The sequence below is a fragment of the Pan troglodytes genome, chromosome 20, assembly GCF_028858775.2.
Source record: "Pan troglodytes isolate AG18354 chromosome 20, NHGRI_mPanTro3-v2.0_pri, whole genome shotgun sequence".
In the NCBI taxonomy this organism is placed as follows: domain Eukaryota; kingdom Metazoa; phylum Chordata; class Mammalia; order Primates; family Hominidae; genus Pan; species Pan troglodytes.
Genome location: NC_072418.2, coordinates 2,964,345 through 2,982,381, shown reverse-complemented (window position 1 = coordinate 2,982,381; position 18,037 = coordinate 2,964,345). Strand labels below are relative to the sequence as shown.

Below are 18,037 nucleotides of genomic sequence, written 5' to 3'. Positions count from 1 at the left end.
ACAAAGCATCTGTCTCAAAAAAATAAAAATAAAGTGAGGCTGAGTGCGGTGGCTCACGCCTGTAATTCCAGCACTTTGGGAGGCTGAGGTGGGCAGATCACCTGAGGTCAGGAGTTCAAGACCAGCCTGACCAACATGGAGAAATCCCGTCTCTGCTAAAAAAATACAAAATTAGCTGGGCGTGGTGGTGGGCACCTATAATCCCAGCTAATCGGGAGGCTGAGGCGGAATTGCTTGAACCCAGGAGGTGGAGGTTGTGGTGAGCTGAGATCGTGCCATTGCACTTCAGCGTAGGCGATAGGAGTGAAACTCCATCTCAAAAAAAACAGTAAATAAATAAACAAAAATAAAAAATAAAGTGAGGCCAGGCTCAGTGGCTCATGCCTATTACACCAGCACTTTGGGAAGCCAAGGTGGGAGGATCAGTCGAGGTCAGTTTGAGGCCAGCCTGGGCGGCATAGTGAGACCCCATCTCTACAAAAAAACTTTTTTTTTTTTTTTTTGAGATGGAGTCTTGCTCTGTCGCCCAGGCTGGAGTGCAATGGCGCGATCTCGGCTCACTGCAAGCTCCGCCTCCCGGGTTCTCGCCATTCTCCTGCCTCAGCCTCCCGAGTAGCTGGGACTACAGGCGCCCGCCACCACGCCCGGCTAATTTTTTGTATTTTTAGTAGAGACGGGGTTTCACCGTGTTAGCCAGGATGGTCTCGATCTCCTGACCTCGTGATCTACCAGCCTCGGCCTCCCAAAGTGCTGGGATGACAGGCGTGAGCCACCGTGTCTAGCTTTTTTTTTTTTTAAATTACCCTGGTGGTTTTGTGAGCCTGTGGTCCCAGCTACAGGGAAGGCGGAGCCAGGAGGCAGAGGCTGCAGTGAGCTGTGATTGCAGTCTCAGCGACGAGGCAACATCTTGTCTTGAAAAACAATTTTTCGCAGGGGAGGGGCCGGGCGCGGTGGCTCACGCCTGTCATCCCAGCACTTTGGGAGGCCCAGGCGGGTGGATCACCTGCCATCAGAAGTTCAAGACCAGCCTAGCCAACATGGTGAAACCCCATCTCCACTAAAAATACAAAAAATTAGCTGGGCGTGGTGGTGGGCGCCTGCAATCCCAGCTACTCAGGAGGCTGAGACAGGAGAATCACTTGAACGCACGAGGCGGAGCTTGCAGTGAGCCGAGATTGCACCACTGCACTGCAGCCTGGGCGACAGAGCGAGACTCCATCTCAAAAAAATAAAAAAAATAAAATAAAAATGTAAAATTAAATACAATAAAGGAAGCTGTTGTCACCATTGCTGTTGACTCCCTGCAGTGGCTGGTGTCTGAGCTCCTGAAGAGCCGCTCAGATCTGCCATGGAGACACCCTCCAGGAGAATTGCAGTCCAGCGGCTCATGGGTCAAGACCCTGTGCTGTGCGGCCCCAGACAAATCGGCTCCCCTCTCTGGGCCTCAGTTTGGGAAGTGGGAACAGTGACTCCCACTCAGCCCCCTCCTCAGGGCTGCCAGGAGCTCGGTTTTCTGAGACTCTGGAGGACGGTTGTTTATTTCACAACTGTTCACCAAAAGGGAAGGAAATGGCCCAGCTCTGGTCCCGAGAGGCAGTGGGAGCTCCTCCGAGGCAGCAGCCCCGGCCCCCTGGCTCTAAGGCGCTTACCCTCTCCCTACTGTGTCCCCATCAGCGACCGGGACAGGGACAGCATCGTGAGGGAACAAAGTTCCACACGCCTGCAGCTTCGGGCAATTCTCCTTCTAACGCCCGTGGAGCTGGGGACGTTTTCCAGGTCTCTGCCTCAGTGCTCCGCGACGGAGGGCAGCAGGGGAGGTAGGAGCAAGTCCAGGCGACCCACTCGTGTTGACGCGACGACCGTGGAGACCAGAGTGCCTGCTGTCCAGTCGTTCGACAATATTGACAGACAGCCGGGTGCGATGGCTGACGCCTGTAATCCCAGCACTTTGGGAGGCCGAGGCAGGCCGATCACTTGAGCTCAGGAGTTTGAGACCAGCCTGGGCAATATGGCGAAACCCATCTCTACCAAACAAATAAAACAAAACAAAACAAAAAAACACAAAAATTAGCCGGGCGTGGTGGCAGGCACCTGTAATCCCACCTACTTGGGAGGCTAAGGCAGTAGGATCGCTTGAACTCAGGAGGCAGAGGATGCAGTGAGCCGAGATCAAACCACTGTACTCCAGCCTGGGCGACAGAAGGAGACCCTGTCTCTAAAAGATAAAAACAGGGCCGGGCGCGGTGACTCATGCCTGTAATCCCAGCATTTTCGGAGGCCAAGGCGGGCGGATCACGAGGTCAGGAGTTCAAGACCAGCCTGGCCAACATAGTGAAACCCCATCTCCACTAAAAATACAAAAAATAAGCCGGGCGTGGGGGCAGACGCCTGTAGTCTCAGCTACTGGGGAGGCTGAGGCAGGAGAATCGCTTGAACCCAGGACACTGAGGTTGCAGTGAGCTGAGATCACGCCACTGCACTCCAGCCTGGCGACAGATCGAGACTCCATCTAAAAAAAAAAAAAAAAAAAAAACACCCACACACAAAAAAACAATATTGATGGAGCACGGCCCATGCGGTCACAGCGATGCCAGACGGTCCAGTAGACCACAGCAGAGCAGGAAATGGTCCCCAAGTACACGGACCCTGAGCTGGGGTCCCACCTGTCCCCAGGCCCTGGAAACAGCTTTCCATTTCCCAAAATCTTTCCTGCAGCTGCTGTAACAAATTCCCAGAAACGCAGTGATTTAAAATGATACCAACTTGGGCCAGACATGGTGGCTCACACCTGTAATCCCAGCACTCCGGGAAGCCGAGGCTGGAGGATTGCTCGAGGCCAGGAGTTCAAGACCAGCCTGGGCAACATGGCAAAACCCCATCTCCACAAAAAATGAAATAATGAGCCGGGCCTGGTGATGGCAGGTGCCTGTGGTCCCAGCTACTTGGGAGGCTGAGGTGGGAGGATGGCTTGAGCCTAGGAGGTCGAGGCTGCAGTGAGCTTTGATTGCACCACTGCACTCCAGCCTGGTCGGCAGAGCAAGACCCTGTCTCCCAGTCTCAAAATAAATATATACATAATAAATGAGGCCGGGCGCGGTGGCTCACACCTGTAATCCCAGCACTTTGAGAGGCTGAGGCGGGCAGATCACGAGGTCAGGAGATCGAGACCATCCTGGCTAACGTGGTGAAACCCCATCTCTACTAAAAATACAAAAAATCAGCCGGGCGTGGTGGCGGGCGCCTGTAGTTCCAGCTACTTGGGAGGCTGAGGAAGGAGAATGGCATGAACCCAGGAGGCGGAGCTCGCAGTGAGCCGAGATCGCGCCACTGCAGTCTGGCCTGGGCGAAAGAGCGAGACTCCATCTCAAGAAAATATAATAATAATAATAATAAACGAAATGGCACCAATTTATTCTCTGGCAGTGCTGGAGGTCAGAAGCCCCTGCAGGCCCTGCTGGGCTAACGTCAGGGCATCGGTAGGGCTGGCTTTTCCTGGAGGCTCCAGGAGAAAATTCGTTTCCTGCCGTTTTTTAGCTTCCAGAGGCCGCCCAGATCTCGCAGAGCCCGAGTTCATTGTGGGGCCTTTTCATACCTTCCTTTCCACGCATTTCCTGTTGCTTCATGTCACTTCATTCTTTATTGAGAACACTTTACATTTGGTAAAACACAGGTCTGGAGCGTTCAACGATGACTTTTTTTTTTTTGGGATGGAGTCTTGCTCTGTCGCCCAGGCTGGAGTGCAATGGTGCAATCTCGGCTCACTGCCACCTCCACCTCCAGGTTCAAGCGATTCTCCTGCCTCAGCCTCCCAAGTAGCTGGGATGACAGGCACCTGCCACCACGCCTGACTAATTTTGGTACTTTAAGTAGAGACGGGGTTTCACTATGTTGGCCAGGCTGGTCTTGAACTCCTGACCTCAGGTGATCCACCTGCCTCGGCCTCCCAAAGTGCTGGGATTATAGACGTGAGCCACTGCGCCCGGCCCCAGTCTGTTCATTATTAAGCGCTGACGAGCACCCCATTGCCAGCCACTGCTGTGAACGCCATCACCCGGCTGTGTGAGCTGCAATTTACGATCTGAACTTTGCCACTAAGAACGCTCCCACTGAAAGGTGAAGACCTGCCAGGCCGGGCGCAGTGGCTCAGGCCTGTAATCCCAGCACTTTGGGAGGCTGAGGCAGGTGGATCACCTGAGGTCGGGAGTTCGAGACCAGCCTGACCAACATGGAGAAACTCCGTCTCTACTAAACACACAAATTTAGCGGGGCGTGGTCGTGGGCACCTGTAATCCCAGTTACTCAGGAGGCTGAGGAAGGAGAATCCCTTGAACTCAGGAGACAGAGGTTGCGGCGAGCCAAGATCGCGCCACTGCACTCTAGCCTGGGCAACAAGAGCAAGATTCCTTCTCAAAAAAAAAAAAAGAAAAAAAGACCGGGCACGGTGGCTCATGCCTGTAATCCCAGCACTTTGGGAGGCCGAGGCGGGCAGATCATGAGGTCAGGAGATCGAGACCATCCTGGCTAATATGGTGAAACCCCATCTCTACTAAAAATACAGAAACAAAATTAGCTGGGCGTGGTGGCGGGCGCCTGTATTTCCAGTTACTCGGGAGGCTGAGGAAGGAGAATCACTCGAACCCGGGAGGTAGAGGTTGTGGTGAGCCGAGATGGTGCCATTCCACTCTAGCCTGGGCAACAAGAGCAAGACTCCATCTCAAAAAAAAAAAAAAAGAAAAGAAAAGAAAGGTGAAGACCCCCAGGTACAGCCATGTCCCACTGGACTCCGGACCCCACAGAACGTCAGTGCTACAGGCTGGGTTGCGGTCACTGCCGCATCCTCACCTCCTAGCATGAGGTCTGGTATACACTAGGCACTCAATAACTGCTGAATAAAGGCAGAAATCTGCCAGGTGCAGTGGCTCTCTTCTGTGATCTCAGCACTTTGGAAGGCCGAGGAGGGAGGATCGCTGGAGCCCAGGAGTTTGAGACCAGCCTGGGCAACATAGCAAAACCCCACCTATAAAAATAAAAATAAAATAAAGGCAGAAATCATCAGAGCTTCCCAGGAGACCGGCCTTCCTCGCTGTCCCCACAGCCCTGAGGTCGGCACTGGGTTTGGAGATGGGAAGACTGGGGTTTGCGGGGTGGGGGCCGGAGGGGAGCTGCGGGTCTCGAGTGCCGCTGTGACCTCGGTTCCTCGGAAAGCTCCCCACACATGCTGGGCCACGTGGAGGCTGGGTAAACTGAGGCACAGAAGGGTCAAGTGCCTTCCTGAGGTCACTTGCAGCCCCAGAGCTGTCTCCTCCTCTCCCTGTTTCCGGACTAGGGGACAATGATTATTATCAACATGATTATTACCAGCCACCACCTGAGACCATCGATTTCTCAGAAACGCCCGCCTGGGCTCCAGGCGTTGCTGGTGGGGCCTCCCGACCACAGGCCACAGCCAGGCTCCCCCTTTCCGGCCGTTGGCTGAGGGTGGGAGCCACGGCCCGAAGACCTCTGCAGGGAGACGCCAGCCTGCGTCTGCCATGGGGCTCGGGTTGAGGGGCTGGGGACGTCCGCTGCTGACCGTGGCCACCGCCCTGATGCTGCCCGTGAAGCCCCCCGGTGAGGAGCCCCCCGGGATCCCCACCCAGGCCCCCGCCGAGTCCCCGTACGGGGGCCACACCCAGGAACCCCCAGTCCCGGGAGGACCTGGGGAGAGCTCCACCTTCTCCATCCACCGAGCCCCTGTAGCTGCCTCTGCTGGAAATGGATGCACATCAGGCCCGGGGTCTCTGCCCAGCCCAGCCCTGGATCTCCCGGGCTCGGGAGCCCCTCCCAGCGCATCTGGGGGGCTCGTCTGGGCTCTGTCTCCAGCTCTCTGGGTCTCTCCGTCTCGAATCTCACCCCCCGTCTCTGTCTCGGCCGCTACTTCTCCCCCTGCCCTGACCCCAGCCCCGTCATCCCTTCCTCCCGCCTCGTCCCTGACTCAGGCCGTCCCTCCAGCAGGCTCCTGGGGGGCCCAGATCATCGGGGGCCACGAGGTGACCCCCCACTCCAGGCCCTACATGGCATCCGTGCGCTTCGGGGGCCAACATCACTGCGGAGGCTTCCTGCTGCGAGCCCGCTGGGTAGTCTCGGCCGCCCACTGCTTCAGCCACAGGTGAGCTCACCTGTCGGGCCCCTTCCTTCTGGACACCGTATCCCGACATGAGGGGGACTCCAGGCTGGCGGGGGAACTGGGGGCGCCATGGCTCCTGCAGGAGGGGGAGTCTCAGCAGGGGCTGGATTTAAGGGGCAACAAAGGGAAAACAGGAGGAGAAGGCAGTGAGGCAAAAGAAGCACAGAAGAAGCAACAGGCGCAACAAGTACATATTCTGTTACTGTAACTGTCACTATGTTCTTTTTTTTTTTTTGAGGCAGTCTCGGTTCCCCAGGCTGGAGTGCAACGGTGCAATCTTGGCTCACTGCAACCTCCACCTCCCGGGCTCAAGCGATTCTCCTGCCTCAGCTTCCCGAGCAGCTGGGATGACAGGCGCCTGCCACCATGCCCGGTGAATTTTTGTACTCTTAGTAGAGACTGGATTTCACCATGTTGGCCAGCCTGGTCTCAAACTCCTGACTTCAAATGATCCACCCGCCTCTGCCTCCCAAAGTGCTGGGATTGCAGGTGTGAGCCGCCATGCCCTGCCTCGTTTTAAACATATTGTTATAATAACTATTAAAATGTATATTGGGGCCAAGGTGGGTGGGTCCCCTCCTGCAGGAGCCCCCACCAGGCACGGGATAGGTTGGTCCTGGGCTGCAGTGTCCCCAGCTCCCCCGCCAGCCTGCAGTCCCCCTCACGTTGGGACACGGTGGATTGTTTGAGGGCAGGAGTATGAGACCAGCCTGGCCAACATGGTGAAACTCTGTCTCTACTAAAAATACGAAAATTAGGCTGGGTGCGGTGGCTCATGCCTGTAATCCCAGCACTTTGGGAGGCCGAGGCAGGAGGATCACGAGGTCAGGAGATCGAGACCATCCTAGCTAATACAGTGAAACTCCATCTCTACTAAAAATACAAAAAAATTAGCCGGATGTGGTGGCAGGCGCCTGTAGTCCCAGCTACTCAGGAGGCTGAGGCAGGAGAATGGCGTGAACCTGGGAGGCGGCGCTTTCAGTGAGCCGAGATCGCACCACTGCACTCCAGCCTGGAGGACAGAGCGAGACTCTGTCTCAAAAAAAAAAATACGAAAATTAGTTGGGCATGGTAGCGAGTGGCTGTACGCATCCCCAGCTACTCGGGAGGCTGAGGTAGGAGAATCACTTGAACCCGGGAGGTGGAGGTGGCAGTGAGCCGAGATGGCACCAGTGCACTCCAGCCTAGGGGAAAGAGTGAGATTCTGTCGGAAAAAAAAAAAAGTTAATTGTGTTTTTTGCCATTTAATTTTTTTCGTGCAATTACTTTTGCACCAACCTAATATTATCACGGGGCCGGCGTGAGCATTAAATGGATTACTGGGCCTCCGTTTCATAGATGAGTGGACTGAGGCCCAGACAGGCAGCCGTCACCCCCATCTCACCCACCCCCTCCTCCCCGCAGAGTCCTCCGCACCGGAGCTGTGCTTCTGTGGTCCCAGCTACTTGAAAGGCTGCTGTGGGAGGCTCGCTTGAGCCTGGGAGGTCAAGGCTGCAGTGAGCTGTGATCACACCACTGCGGCCTGGGTGACAGAGTGAGACCTTGTCTCAAAAAATAAAAATAAAAAATAAAGCCGGGTGCGGTGGCTCACGCCTGTAATCCCAGCACTTTGGGAGGCCGAGGCAGGCGGATCACGAGGTCAGGAGATCGAGACTGTCCTGGCTAACACGGTGAAACCCCGTCTCTACTAAAAAAAAAATACAAAAAATTAGCCGGATATGGTGGCAGGCGCCTGTAGTCCCAGCTATTCAGGAGGCTGAGGCAGGAGAATGGCGGGAATCAGGGAGGTGGAGCTTGCAGAGAGCCAAGATTGCACCACTGCAATCTTGCCTGGGTGACAGAGCGAGACTCCGTCTCAAAAAAAAAAAATTAAAGAAATAAAAAAAGGAGAATATTGAAATTACTGTAGTTAATATTATAATTGAAGTAGAACTTATAATATAATAAGTATTATATTCATTCTAAATATGTTTTTATAATAATGATTCAAATTAATACCACAACTATTGCAGTTAATTCTATATTGGAGGTAGGAATAATAATAAACATAATTATTAATTTATTATCATAATATTAAATTGGTGGCTGGGCACGGTGGCTCACGCCTGTAATCCCAGCACTTTGGGAGGCCGAGGCGGGTGGATCACTTCAGGTCAGGAGATCGAGACCAGCCTGGCCAACATGGTGAAATCCCATCTCTACTGAAAATACAAAAATTAGCTGGGAGTGGTGGCGCACGCCTGTAGTCTTAGCTGCTTGGAGGGCTGAGGCAGGAGAATCACCGGAACCCAGGAGGCAGAGGTTGCAGTAAGCCTCGATTGCACTCTGGCCTAGGGGACAGAGTGAGACTCTGTCTCAAAAAAAAGAAAGAAAAAAGAAAAAGAATATTAAGTTGATGCAAAAGTAATTGTTTTTTTTGTTTTTTTGAGACGGAGTCTTGTTCTGTCGCTCAGGTTGGAGTGCAATGGTGCAATCTCAGCTCACTGCAACCTCTGCCTTCCGGGCTCAAGCAATTCTCCCGCCTCAGCCTCCCGAGTAGCTGGGATGACAGGCATGTGCCACCACACCCGGCTAATTTTGTATTTTTAGTAGAGACGGGGTTTCTCCATGTTGATCAGGCTGGTCTTGAACTCCCGACCTCAGGTGATCCACCCTCCTCACCCTCCCAAAGTGCTGGATTACAGGTGTGAGCCACCGTGCCCGGCCTGGGCCTCTGTTTCATAGATGAGTGGACCGAGGCCCAGGACGGGCAGCCCTCACCCCCATCTCACCCACCACCTCCTCCCTGCAGAGACCTCCGCACTGGCCTGGTGGTGCTGGGCGCCCACGTCCTGAGTGCCGCGGAGCCCGCCCAGCAGGTGTTTGGCATCGATGCTCTCACCATGCACCCCGACTACCACCCCATGACCCACGCAAACGACATCTGCCTGCTGCGGGTGAGCCCCGGGGGTGGGGTGGCCCCGGGGGTGGATCTGACATATGTTTAGTTTTTGAGACAGTCTCTCGCTCTGTCGCTCGGGCTGGAGGGCAATGGCGCCATCTTGGCTCACTGCAACCTCAACCTCCCGGGTTCAAGTGATTCTCCTGCCTCAGCCTCTCAAGTACATGGGATTACAGGTGCCCGCCACCAAGCCCATCTAATTTTTGTATTTTAGTAGAGACGGGGTTTCACCATGTTGGCCAGGCTGGTCTCAAGCTCCTGACTTCAAATGATCCACCTGCCTCGGCCTCTCAAAGGGCTGGGATTACAAGCGTGAGCCACCGAGCCCGGCCTACTTTTCTTTTCTTTTTTTTTTTTTTTGAGTCAGAGTCTCGAACTGTCACCGGGGCTGGAGTGCAATGGCGCCATCTCGGCTCACTGTAACCTCTGCCTCCCAGGCTCAAGTGATTCTCCTGCCTCAGCCACCCAAGTAGCTGGGATTACAGGCACTCGCCACCAGACCTGGCTAGTTTTTTGTGTTTTTAGTAGAGATGGGGTTTCACTATGTTGGCCAGGCTGGTCTCGAACTCCTGACCCAGTGATCCGCCCACCTCAGCCTCCCAAAGTGTTGGGATTACAGGCGTGAGCCATCGTGCCTGGCCATTTTTTTTTTCCAGGCTTAATTCACTTTATTTTTTGTGTATAAAACCCTATGTTGTAACCACAGCTGGAGCCGGGTGTCTGCACGGAGACTCTGGCGTGAGTCTTCACAAGATGGCCAGTGAATACCTGAAAGACAGACTTGGGGAATACAGAGGTCAGGGGTCAGGCAGCTGTAGGTCTTAGAGAGGATATCAGAGGCGGCCTTGGCAAAGTGGCCCAGGGTGGCAGTGCAGCCCCTGGCTAAGGTGTAGCAGTCACCAATACCAGCCATCATGAGCAGCTTCTTGGGCACAGGTGCCCAGACGATGCCAGCGCCCCGGGCACGGGGATCAGGCACACCAGCGCAGAGCCACAGCAGCCTGTCACCTTGCCAGGGACGGTGTAGGGCTTGCCGATCTTGTTCCCCCAGTAGCCTCTGTGCATGGGGACAACGGAGAGCTTGGCCAGGATGACGGCCCCGCAGATGGCAGTGGCTACCTCCTTGGAGCACTCAACACCCAGACCGACGTGGCCATTGTAGTCCCCGGTGGGAACAGACGCCTCGATCCTGGTGCTCTGGCCGGTGCGGATCTGCTTCTGCACTGGCATAATCTCCAAAACCTCGTCCTTCAGAGAGAGGCCCTCAGGAAAAGGTCAATGATCTCAGATTCCTTGATGGGCAGGGAGAAGAGACAGACCTCCTCCAGGGACATGATCTTTATGTCCTTGACCAGGCGGCCCAGCTTGGTGACAGGCGTCTACTCCTTATCCTCTGTCTTGCCTCTGTGAGCTCCGCGGCCCCAGCCCAGAAGCCAGTGCCGAAGCCTCGGGGGAAGCCAGCGCCGTTCCCCATCCCAGGGCCGCCCCACTGCACCGGCGTCATCCGCCGTTTAGTGTTTTCCAGGAGAAGCAGCCCTGGGCTATTTTTTTTTTTTTTTCAGACAGTGTCTCCCTGTGTCCCCCAGGCTGGAGTACAGTAGCACGATCTCGGCTCACTGCAGCCTCTGCCTCCCAGGTTCAAGCGATTCTCCTGCCTCAGCCCCCCGAGTAGCTGGGATTACAGGCACCCGCCACCAAGCCCAGCTAAGTTTTGTATTTTTAGTAGAGATGGTTTCACCATGTTGGCCAGGATGGTCTCGATCTCTTGACCTCGTGATCCGCCTGCCTCTGCCTCCCAACCCTGGCCTATTTTTTGAGACAGAGTCTCACTTTGGCGCCTGGGCTGGAGTGCAGTGGCACAGTCAGGGCTCACTGCAACCTCCATCTCCCGGGTTCAAGCGATTCTCCTGCCTCAGCCTCCCGAGTAGCTGGGATCACAGGCGCCCACCACCACACCTGGCTAATTTTTGTATTTTTAGTAGAGATGGGATTTCACCATGTTGGCCAGCCTGGTCTTAACTCCGGTCCTCAAGTGATCCGCCCACCTTGGTCTCCCAAAGTGTTGGGATCACGGGCGTGTACCACTGCACCGGGCGAATTTTTATATTTTTAGTAGAGACGGGGTTTCACCATGTTGCCCAGGCTGGTCTTGACCCCCTGGACTCAGGCAATCCTCCTGCCTCAGCCCCGCAAAGTGCTGGGATTACAAACCTGAGCTGCTGCGCCTGGCCTGACTTAGGTTTTAAAGACAGTTGGACGTCAGGTCTCATTCCTCCTCTGCCCTGGACCCCCCAGTGGCTCCCACCTCCTGCAGGACAAATCCTCCTGGTGCCCACAGGCCCTGCTAATCCATGCCTGTCACCTTTCTGACTCGAGGCCAACAGACCTCCCGGCTGGGCCATCCCATCCCCAGCACAGTCTCCGCTCCGAGCTCCGCACCAGCTGTACCCAGTGCACCAATTCCCCAGACAGCGCGAGCCTTTCCCCTCATGCCTGTCAAGTCTTTGCTCAAATGTTACCTTCCCAGGAGGCCGCCCTGGACCACATCCCCCCTCCCTGCAACCCTGTTCCAGCCCCATCATCTCCTGCTAACCCCGGACCACCCTTCCAGCCCCGTCATCACCTGCTAACCCCTGGACCACCCTTCCAGCCCCGTCATCACCTGCTAACCCCTGGACCACCCTTCCGGCCCCGTCACCACCTGCTAACCCCTGGACCACCCTTCCGGCCCCATCGTCACCCGCTAACCCCTGGACCACCCTTCCGGCCCCGTCGTCACCCGCTAACCCCTGGACCACCCTTCCGGCCCCGTCGTCACCCGCTAACCCCTGGACCACCCTTCCGGCCCCGTCGTCACCCGCTAACCCCTGGACCACCCTTCCGGCCCCGTCGTCACCCGCTAACCCCTGGACCACCCTTCCGGCCCCGTCGTCACCCGCTAACCCCTGGACCACCCTTCCGGCCCCGTCGTCTCCCGCTAACCCCTGGACCACCCTTCCGGCCCCGTCGTCTCCTGCTAACCCCTGGACCACCCTTCCGGCCCCGTCGTCTCCTGCTAACCCCTGGACCACCCTTCCGGCCCCGTCGTCTCCTGCTAACCCCTGGACCACCCTTCCGGCCCCGTCGTCTCCTGCTAACCCCTGGACCACCCTTCCGGCCCCGTCGTCTCCTGCTAACCCCTGGACCACCCTTCCGGCCCCGTCGTCTCCTGCTAACCCCTGGACCACCCTTCCGGCCCCGTCGTCACCTGCTAACCCCTGGACCACCCTTCCGGCCCCGTCGTCACCTGCTAACCCCTGGACCACCCTTCCGGCCCCGTCGTCACCTGCTAACCCCTGGACCACCCTTCCGGCCCCGTCGTCACCTGCTAACCCCTGGACCACCCTTCCGGCCCCGTCGTCACCTGCTAACCCCTGGACCACCCTTCCGGCCCCGTCGTCACCTGCTAACCCCTGGACCACCCTTCCGGCCCCGTCGTCTCCTGCTAACCCCTGGACCACCCTTCCGGCCCCGTCGTCTCCTGCTAACCCCTGGACCACCCTTCCGGCCCCGTCGTCACCTGCTAACCCGTGGACCACCCTTCCGGCCCTGTCATCTCCTGCTAACCCCTGGACCACCCTTCCGGCCCTGTCGTCACCTGCTTGTCACCTGCTAACCCCTGGACCACCCGCTTCCTCATTCCCGCTTCCTCTGAACCTAACGGGCAGGGATTTTTTGTCACCTTTATGGCCATTTATGGCACACAGCAAGCGCTCAAAGTTTATGCTGAAACGGAATGAATGTGCCTCTCGGGCCCCTGCCCTATGTGGAGGAGACGCTTAAAGTCCCTGTGTGGGGCTGGGCGTGGTGGCTCACACCTGTAACCCCAGCACTTTGGGAGGCCGAGGCGGGTAGATCATTTGAGGTCAGGAGTTCGAAACCAGACTGGGCAACGTGGTGAAACCCCATCTCTACTAAAAATTTAAAAATTAGCTGAGCCTGGTGGTGGGTGCCTGTAATCCCAGCTACTCGGGAGGCTGAGGCAGGAGAATCACTTGAACCCGGGAGGCAGAGGTTGCAGTGAGCCGAGATCGTGCCACTGCACTCCAGCCTGGGTGACAGAGTGAGACTCCATCTGAAAAAAAAAAAAAGTCCCTGGGTGGAGTTCTCCGGGTGGGAAGCTGCTCCTCCCACATGTGGTGCATCCATGCAGACCCGCCTGGCCCCCTCCTGCTCGAGGGACGACTCCCTTCCCTGACGCTTCTACCCAGCGTCCCAAAATTAAATTCCAGAGGCTGAGGCAGGAGAATCTCTTGAACCCGAGAGGCGGAGGTTGCCGTGAGCCGAGATTGCGCCACTGCATTCCAGCCTGGACGACAGAGCAAGACTCTGAAAAAAAAAAAAAAAAAGGAGGAGGAGCAAGTGCCAGTAGCCAAAGCTTTTGGGTGAATTTTTCTCATCTGTGAAACCCTGAAGCCTGGAACCAGCGCTGGTTCACCCAGAGGCCATCGCACAGATGGGGAAACTGAGGCTGAGTGAGACATCACAAATGTCAGGAATGCACCCAAGACGCACAAATCAGAGAACCAGAGACAGGGATTGGAGCCGTCCTTCCCAGGCCCATTAACTGAGCATCAGCTGTGTGCCAAGTGCCAGGGCCAGGGCCAGAGGCCCGGTGCTGGGCCACACAGATCCCGGGGTGTCACTCAGTCTTCACTGGGTAAACCGGCCTCAACAGGCTGCGGGGAGCCCAGAGAAGACTCACGTGCCAGCCTGGGAGTCTGGGAAGACTTCCTGGAAGAGGTGGCATCCATGCTGAGATGGCTGAATAGGAAAAGTGTTTCAGGCTGGGGGTCCGGTGTGAGGGGAGGTGTGTGGCAGGCCCAGGGAGTAGCTGTAAATTCATCCTGCCTGGCCAGAGGGGAGGCTGAGGCTGGAGAGCCCTCAGAGGCCCTGGCTGGTGAGCAAAGAGGTTTTGTCCTGAGGGCAATGGGGAGCCGTGGGAGGGCTTAGAGCAAGGAAGGAGATGGAGTTTGAAAGACTCTTTGAGGCTGGGCGTGGCGGCTCACTCTGTAATCCCAGCACTTTGGGAGGCTGAGGTGGGTGGATCACCTGAGGTCAGGAGTTTGAGAACAGCCTGGCCAACAGGGTGAAACCCCGTCTCTACTAAAATACCAAAATTAGCCAGGTGTGGTGGTGTACGCCTGTAATCCCAGCTGCTTGGGAGGCTGAGGCAGGAGAAATCGGTTGAACCTGGCAGGTGGAGGTTGCAGTGAGCCAAGATTGCGCCACTGCACTCCAGCCTGGGCGACAGAGCGAGACTCCGTCTCAAAAAAAAGAAAAGAAAAGAAAAGAAAGACCCTTTGGGCAGCTGATGGTGACCCTGGAGGCCTGAGGGGTAGGGGCCTGTGTTGGCAGAAGGAACGGGGCCTCCTGACCCGGCCTCATGGTGGCCGCCATTGATTTTGCTCCACAAGGGCAGGACCGGGGTCCCATGGATAAACTGAGGCAGGAGCGGGGGTGGGGAGGGAGCCCAGTGGCCTGAACTCATGCTCTCCCTGCAGCTGAATGGCTCTGCTGTCCTGGGCCCTGCAGTGGGGCTGCTGAGGCTGCCAGGGAGAAGGGCCAGGCCCCCCACAGCGGGGACACGGTGCCGGGTGGCTGGCTGGGGCTTCGTGTCTGACTTTGAGGAGCTGCCACCTGGACTGATGGAGGCCAAGGTCCGAGTGCTGGACCCGGACGTCTGCAACAGCTCCTGGAAGGGCCACCTGACCCTTACCATGCTCTGCACCCACAGTGGGGACAGCCACAGACGGGGTTTCTGCTCGGTAAGATCCCCTCCCTGCTCCACCCACTTACTGTGTGGGGAAACCAAGGCCCACAGAGAGGGTCAGGGCCAGGAAGGGCCTTGGGAACTGAGTCCCATTGATGTTGGACCAGACGGAGAAGCTGAGGCCCAGGAAAGGCAGGGAGTTGGCAAGGGTCATGCAGGGCTGCCATGTTCAGCTGTGCAGGTTGCGCACTGCACAAAGAGCCACACACTTGTGTATTTATACAAGCAGTATTCAGTAGAGGGTAGTAACAGATTGAGAGGAAGCAGCTCCCACTCCTAAAACCTTGCCAGATAAACGAATCCCCAGGTGCCAAGGGAGACACTGGCCCTGGAGGGTCTTTTACCGCAGGCAAGAGAGTGACTTGGTTCAGGACACACACTTAGCCCAGCAGCCCGAGTCCAGGAGAAACGAGACTGTCCACTTTCCCGACGCATGACCTTGGAAAAGTCACTTGATTTCTCTGGGCCTCTTTTTCTCCATCTGTAAAACTGCCACACTAATAGTATCCAGTTGATGGTATCAGAGCGGATTCTAGATGGCAGTTAGGAGGGTAGGAAGAGGGATTTTAGGGTAAGTATACGGGGAGCCCTCTCCAAGGAGAGCACCTTTGAGCTGAGACTTGAAGGAATCCTTAGAAGATCTGAGGAAACACACGCAAGGCAGAGAGACCTGTTAGTAGAGGGCTGCCGCGTACAGCTGTGTAGGTTGTGCACTGCCCAAAACACTGCAGACTCGAATGTTTACACAGGCAGCATCCAGCACAGGGCAGGAACAGGTCTCCAGGCTATACAAAGGCCGTGGAGCACCGAGGAGGCTCAGCGGGGAGGGCAGAGAAGTGGGTGGGGGCTGGGTCCTCAGGGCCTGGAGGAGAGAAATGAATTTACTTTTTCCTTGGAGAGCAGTAGGGAGCCACAGAGGGTTCTGAGGCAGGGAGGGTGGTGGTGAGATGTGCCTGCAGCAGCTCCCAGAGGCCCTGACCTCACCTCTCCTTTCACTCCAGGCCGACTCCGGAGGGCCCCTGGTGTGCAGGAACCGGGCTCACGGCCTCGTTTCCTTCTCGGGCCTCTGGTGCGGCGACCCTAAGACCCCCGACGTGTACACGCAGGTGTCCGCCTTTGTGGCCTGGATCTGGGACGTGGTTCGGCGGAGCAGCCCCCAGCCCGGCCCCCTGCCTGGGACCACCAGGCCCCCGGGAGAAGCCGCCTGAGCCACAACCTGGCGGCATGCAAATGAGATGGCCGCTCCAGGCCTGGAATGTTCCGTGGCTGGGCCCCACGGGAAGCCTGATGTTCAGGGTTGGGGTGGGACGGGCAGCGGTGGGGCACACCCATTCCACATGCAAAGGGCAGAATCAAACCCAGTAAAATGTTAACTGACTTCCAGCCTCACCCGCGGGCGGTCAGCTGCAGGGTCCACCGGCATTCGTGTCGCGGCTCGGTCCGCAGCCCCTTTCCACCTTCCCATGCCCCCCACCGTGAACCCCTCTGGGTCTACCCCCGCGCCCCTGCAACCCACACTCCTGCAGCCTCCCACCTGGAATGCCGTTCCTCCACCTCCCTCCAGCCGCCTAACCACACCGCAGGCGAGTCCGATGGGAAACGGAGGCCAGGAAGCCCTGAGCTCCCTGTGCAGGGCGTGGGGGCTGCTGGACACCAGGGCGGGCTTGCACCGGCCGCGCCGAGGAGTCCCAAGAGGGTCTGGCCTCACATCAAGCCTCGTGGTCATCCTCTGAAAACGAGAGAATAGCGCGGGGTGCACAGCAAGTCCCAGGTGATGTTATTGTCACAGTTTGTTATTGTGTTATTTTTATTTTTATTTTTAGATTTTATTTTCTTTATTATTATTTTATTTTTTTATCTTTACTTATTTTTTTTTTTGGATGGAGTCTCGCTCTGTCCCCCAGGCTGGAGTGCAGTGGCACGATCTCGGCTCACTGCAAGTTCCGCCTCCCGGGTTCACGCCATTCTCCCGCCTCAGCCTCCCGAGTAGCTGGGACTACAGGCGCCCGCCACCACGCCCGGCTAATTCTTTGTATTTTTAGTAGAGACGGGGTTTCACTGTGTTAGCCAGGATGGTCTCGATCTCCTGATCTCGTGATCCGCCCGCCTCAGCCTCCCAAAGTGCTGAGATTACAGGCGTGAGCCACCGCGCCCGGCCTATTATTTTTTTTAAGATGACATCTCACTCTGTCACCCAGGCTGGAGTGCAGTGGCGCAATCTCGGCTCATTGCAACCTCTGCCCCTGGGTTCAAGCCATTCTCCTGCCTCAGCCTCCCAACTAGCTGGGACTACAGGCATGTACCACCACACCTGGCTAATTTTTTGTATTTTTAGTAAATATGGGGTTTCACCATGTTGGCCAGGATGGTCTCGATCTCTTGACCTCGTGATCCGCTTGCCTTGGCCTCCTAAAGTGCTGGAATTACAGGCGTGGGTGAGCCACCGCGCCGGGCCTTTTTATTGTTGTTGTTGTTGTTATTATTATTATCATTTTGAGACAGAGTCTCACTCCGTCACCCAGGCTGGAGTCCAGTGGTGCGATCTCAGCTCACTGCAACCTCTGCCTCCTGGGTTCAAGCGATTCTCCTGCCTCACCCTCCCAAGTAGCTGGGACTACAGGTGCATGACACCACACCTGGCTATTTTTTTTTTTTTTTTTTTTTTTGAGATGGGGTCTTGCTATGTCCCCCAGGCTGGAGTTTAGTGGCACGATCTCGGCTCACCGAGATCGGAGTTTCACCACGTTGGCCAGGTTGGTCTCGAACTCCTGACCTCATGATTCGCCTGCCTTGGCCTCCCAAAGTGCTGGGATTACAGGCATGAACCACCACGCCCGGCCAATTATGCTATTATTATTATTTTAGAAACAGAGTCTCACTCTGTCACCCAGGCTGGAGTGCAGTGGTGCCAACACAGCTCACTGCAGCCTTGACATCCTGGGCTCAAGCCATCTTCCCACCTCAGCCTCCTGAGTAGCTGGGACCACAGGAGCATGCCACCATGCCTGGGTCTTTTTTTTTTTTTTTTTTTTGTAGAGATGGGGGTCTCACTATGTTGCCCAGGCTGGTCTGGAACTCCTGGCCTCAAGTGACCTGCCCGCCTTGGCCTCCCAAAGCG

General features: G+C 56.4%; 1 protein-coding gene across 1 annotated transcript; it reads left to right on the top strand.

The window, feature by feature from the left end:
* Positions 1 to 5,484: 5,484 nt before the first annotated feature.
* On the top strand, positions 5,485 to 16,297 carry PRSS57 (serine protease 57). The gene is made up of 5 exons (XM_001146596.6): positions 5,485 to 5,610; positions 5,992 to 6,148; positions 8,958 to 9,102; positions 14,651 to 14,914; positions 15,921 to 16,297. The coding sequence occupies exons 1-5, from the start codon at positions 5,532 to 5,534 to the stop codon at positions 16,125 to 16,127; spliced, it is 852 nt and encodes a 283-aa protein (XP_001146596.1). The 5' UTR covers positions 5,485 to 5,531; the 3' UTR covers positions 16,128 to 16,297.
* Positions 16,298 to 18,037: the final 1,740 nt, after the last annotated feature.

What these genes read in the sequence shown, in the direction of transcription:
- PRSS57 (XM_001146596.6), top strand. Translation starts at nt 5,532, where the DNA reads ATGGGGCTCGGGTTGAGGGGCTGGGGACGTCCGCTGCTGACCGTGGCC. An exon ending in GCCCACTGCTTCAGCCACAG is followed by an intron (nt 6,149 to 8,957) that starts GTGAGCTCACCT and finishes TCCTCCCTGCAG; the next exon opens with AGACCTCCGCACTGGCCTGG. An exon ending in ACGACATCTGCCTGCTGCGG is followed by an intron (nt 9,103 to 14,650) that starts GTGAGCCCCGGG and finishes CTCTCCCTGCAG; the next exon opens with CTGAATGGCTCTGCTGTCCT.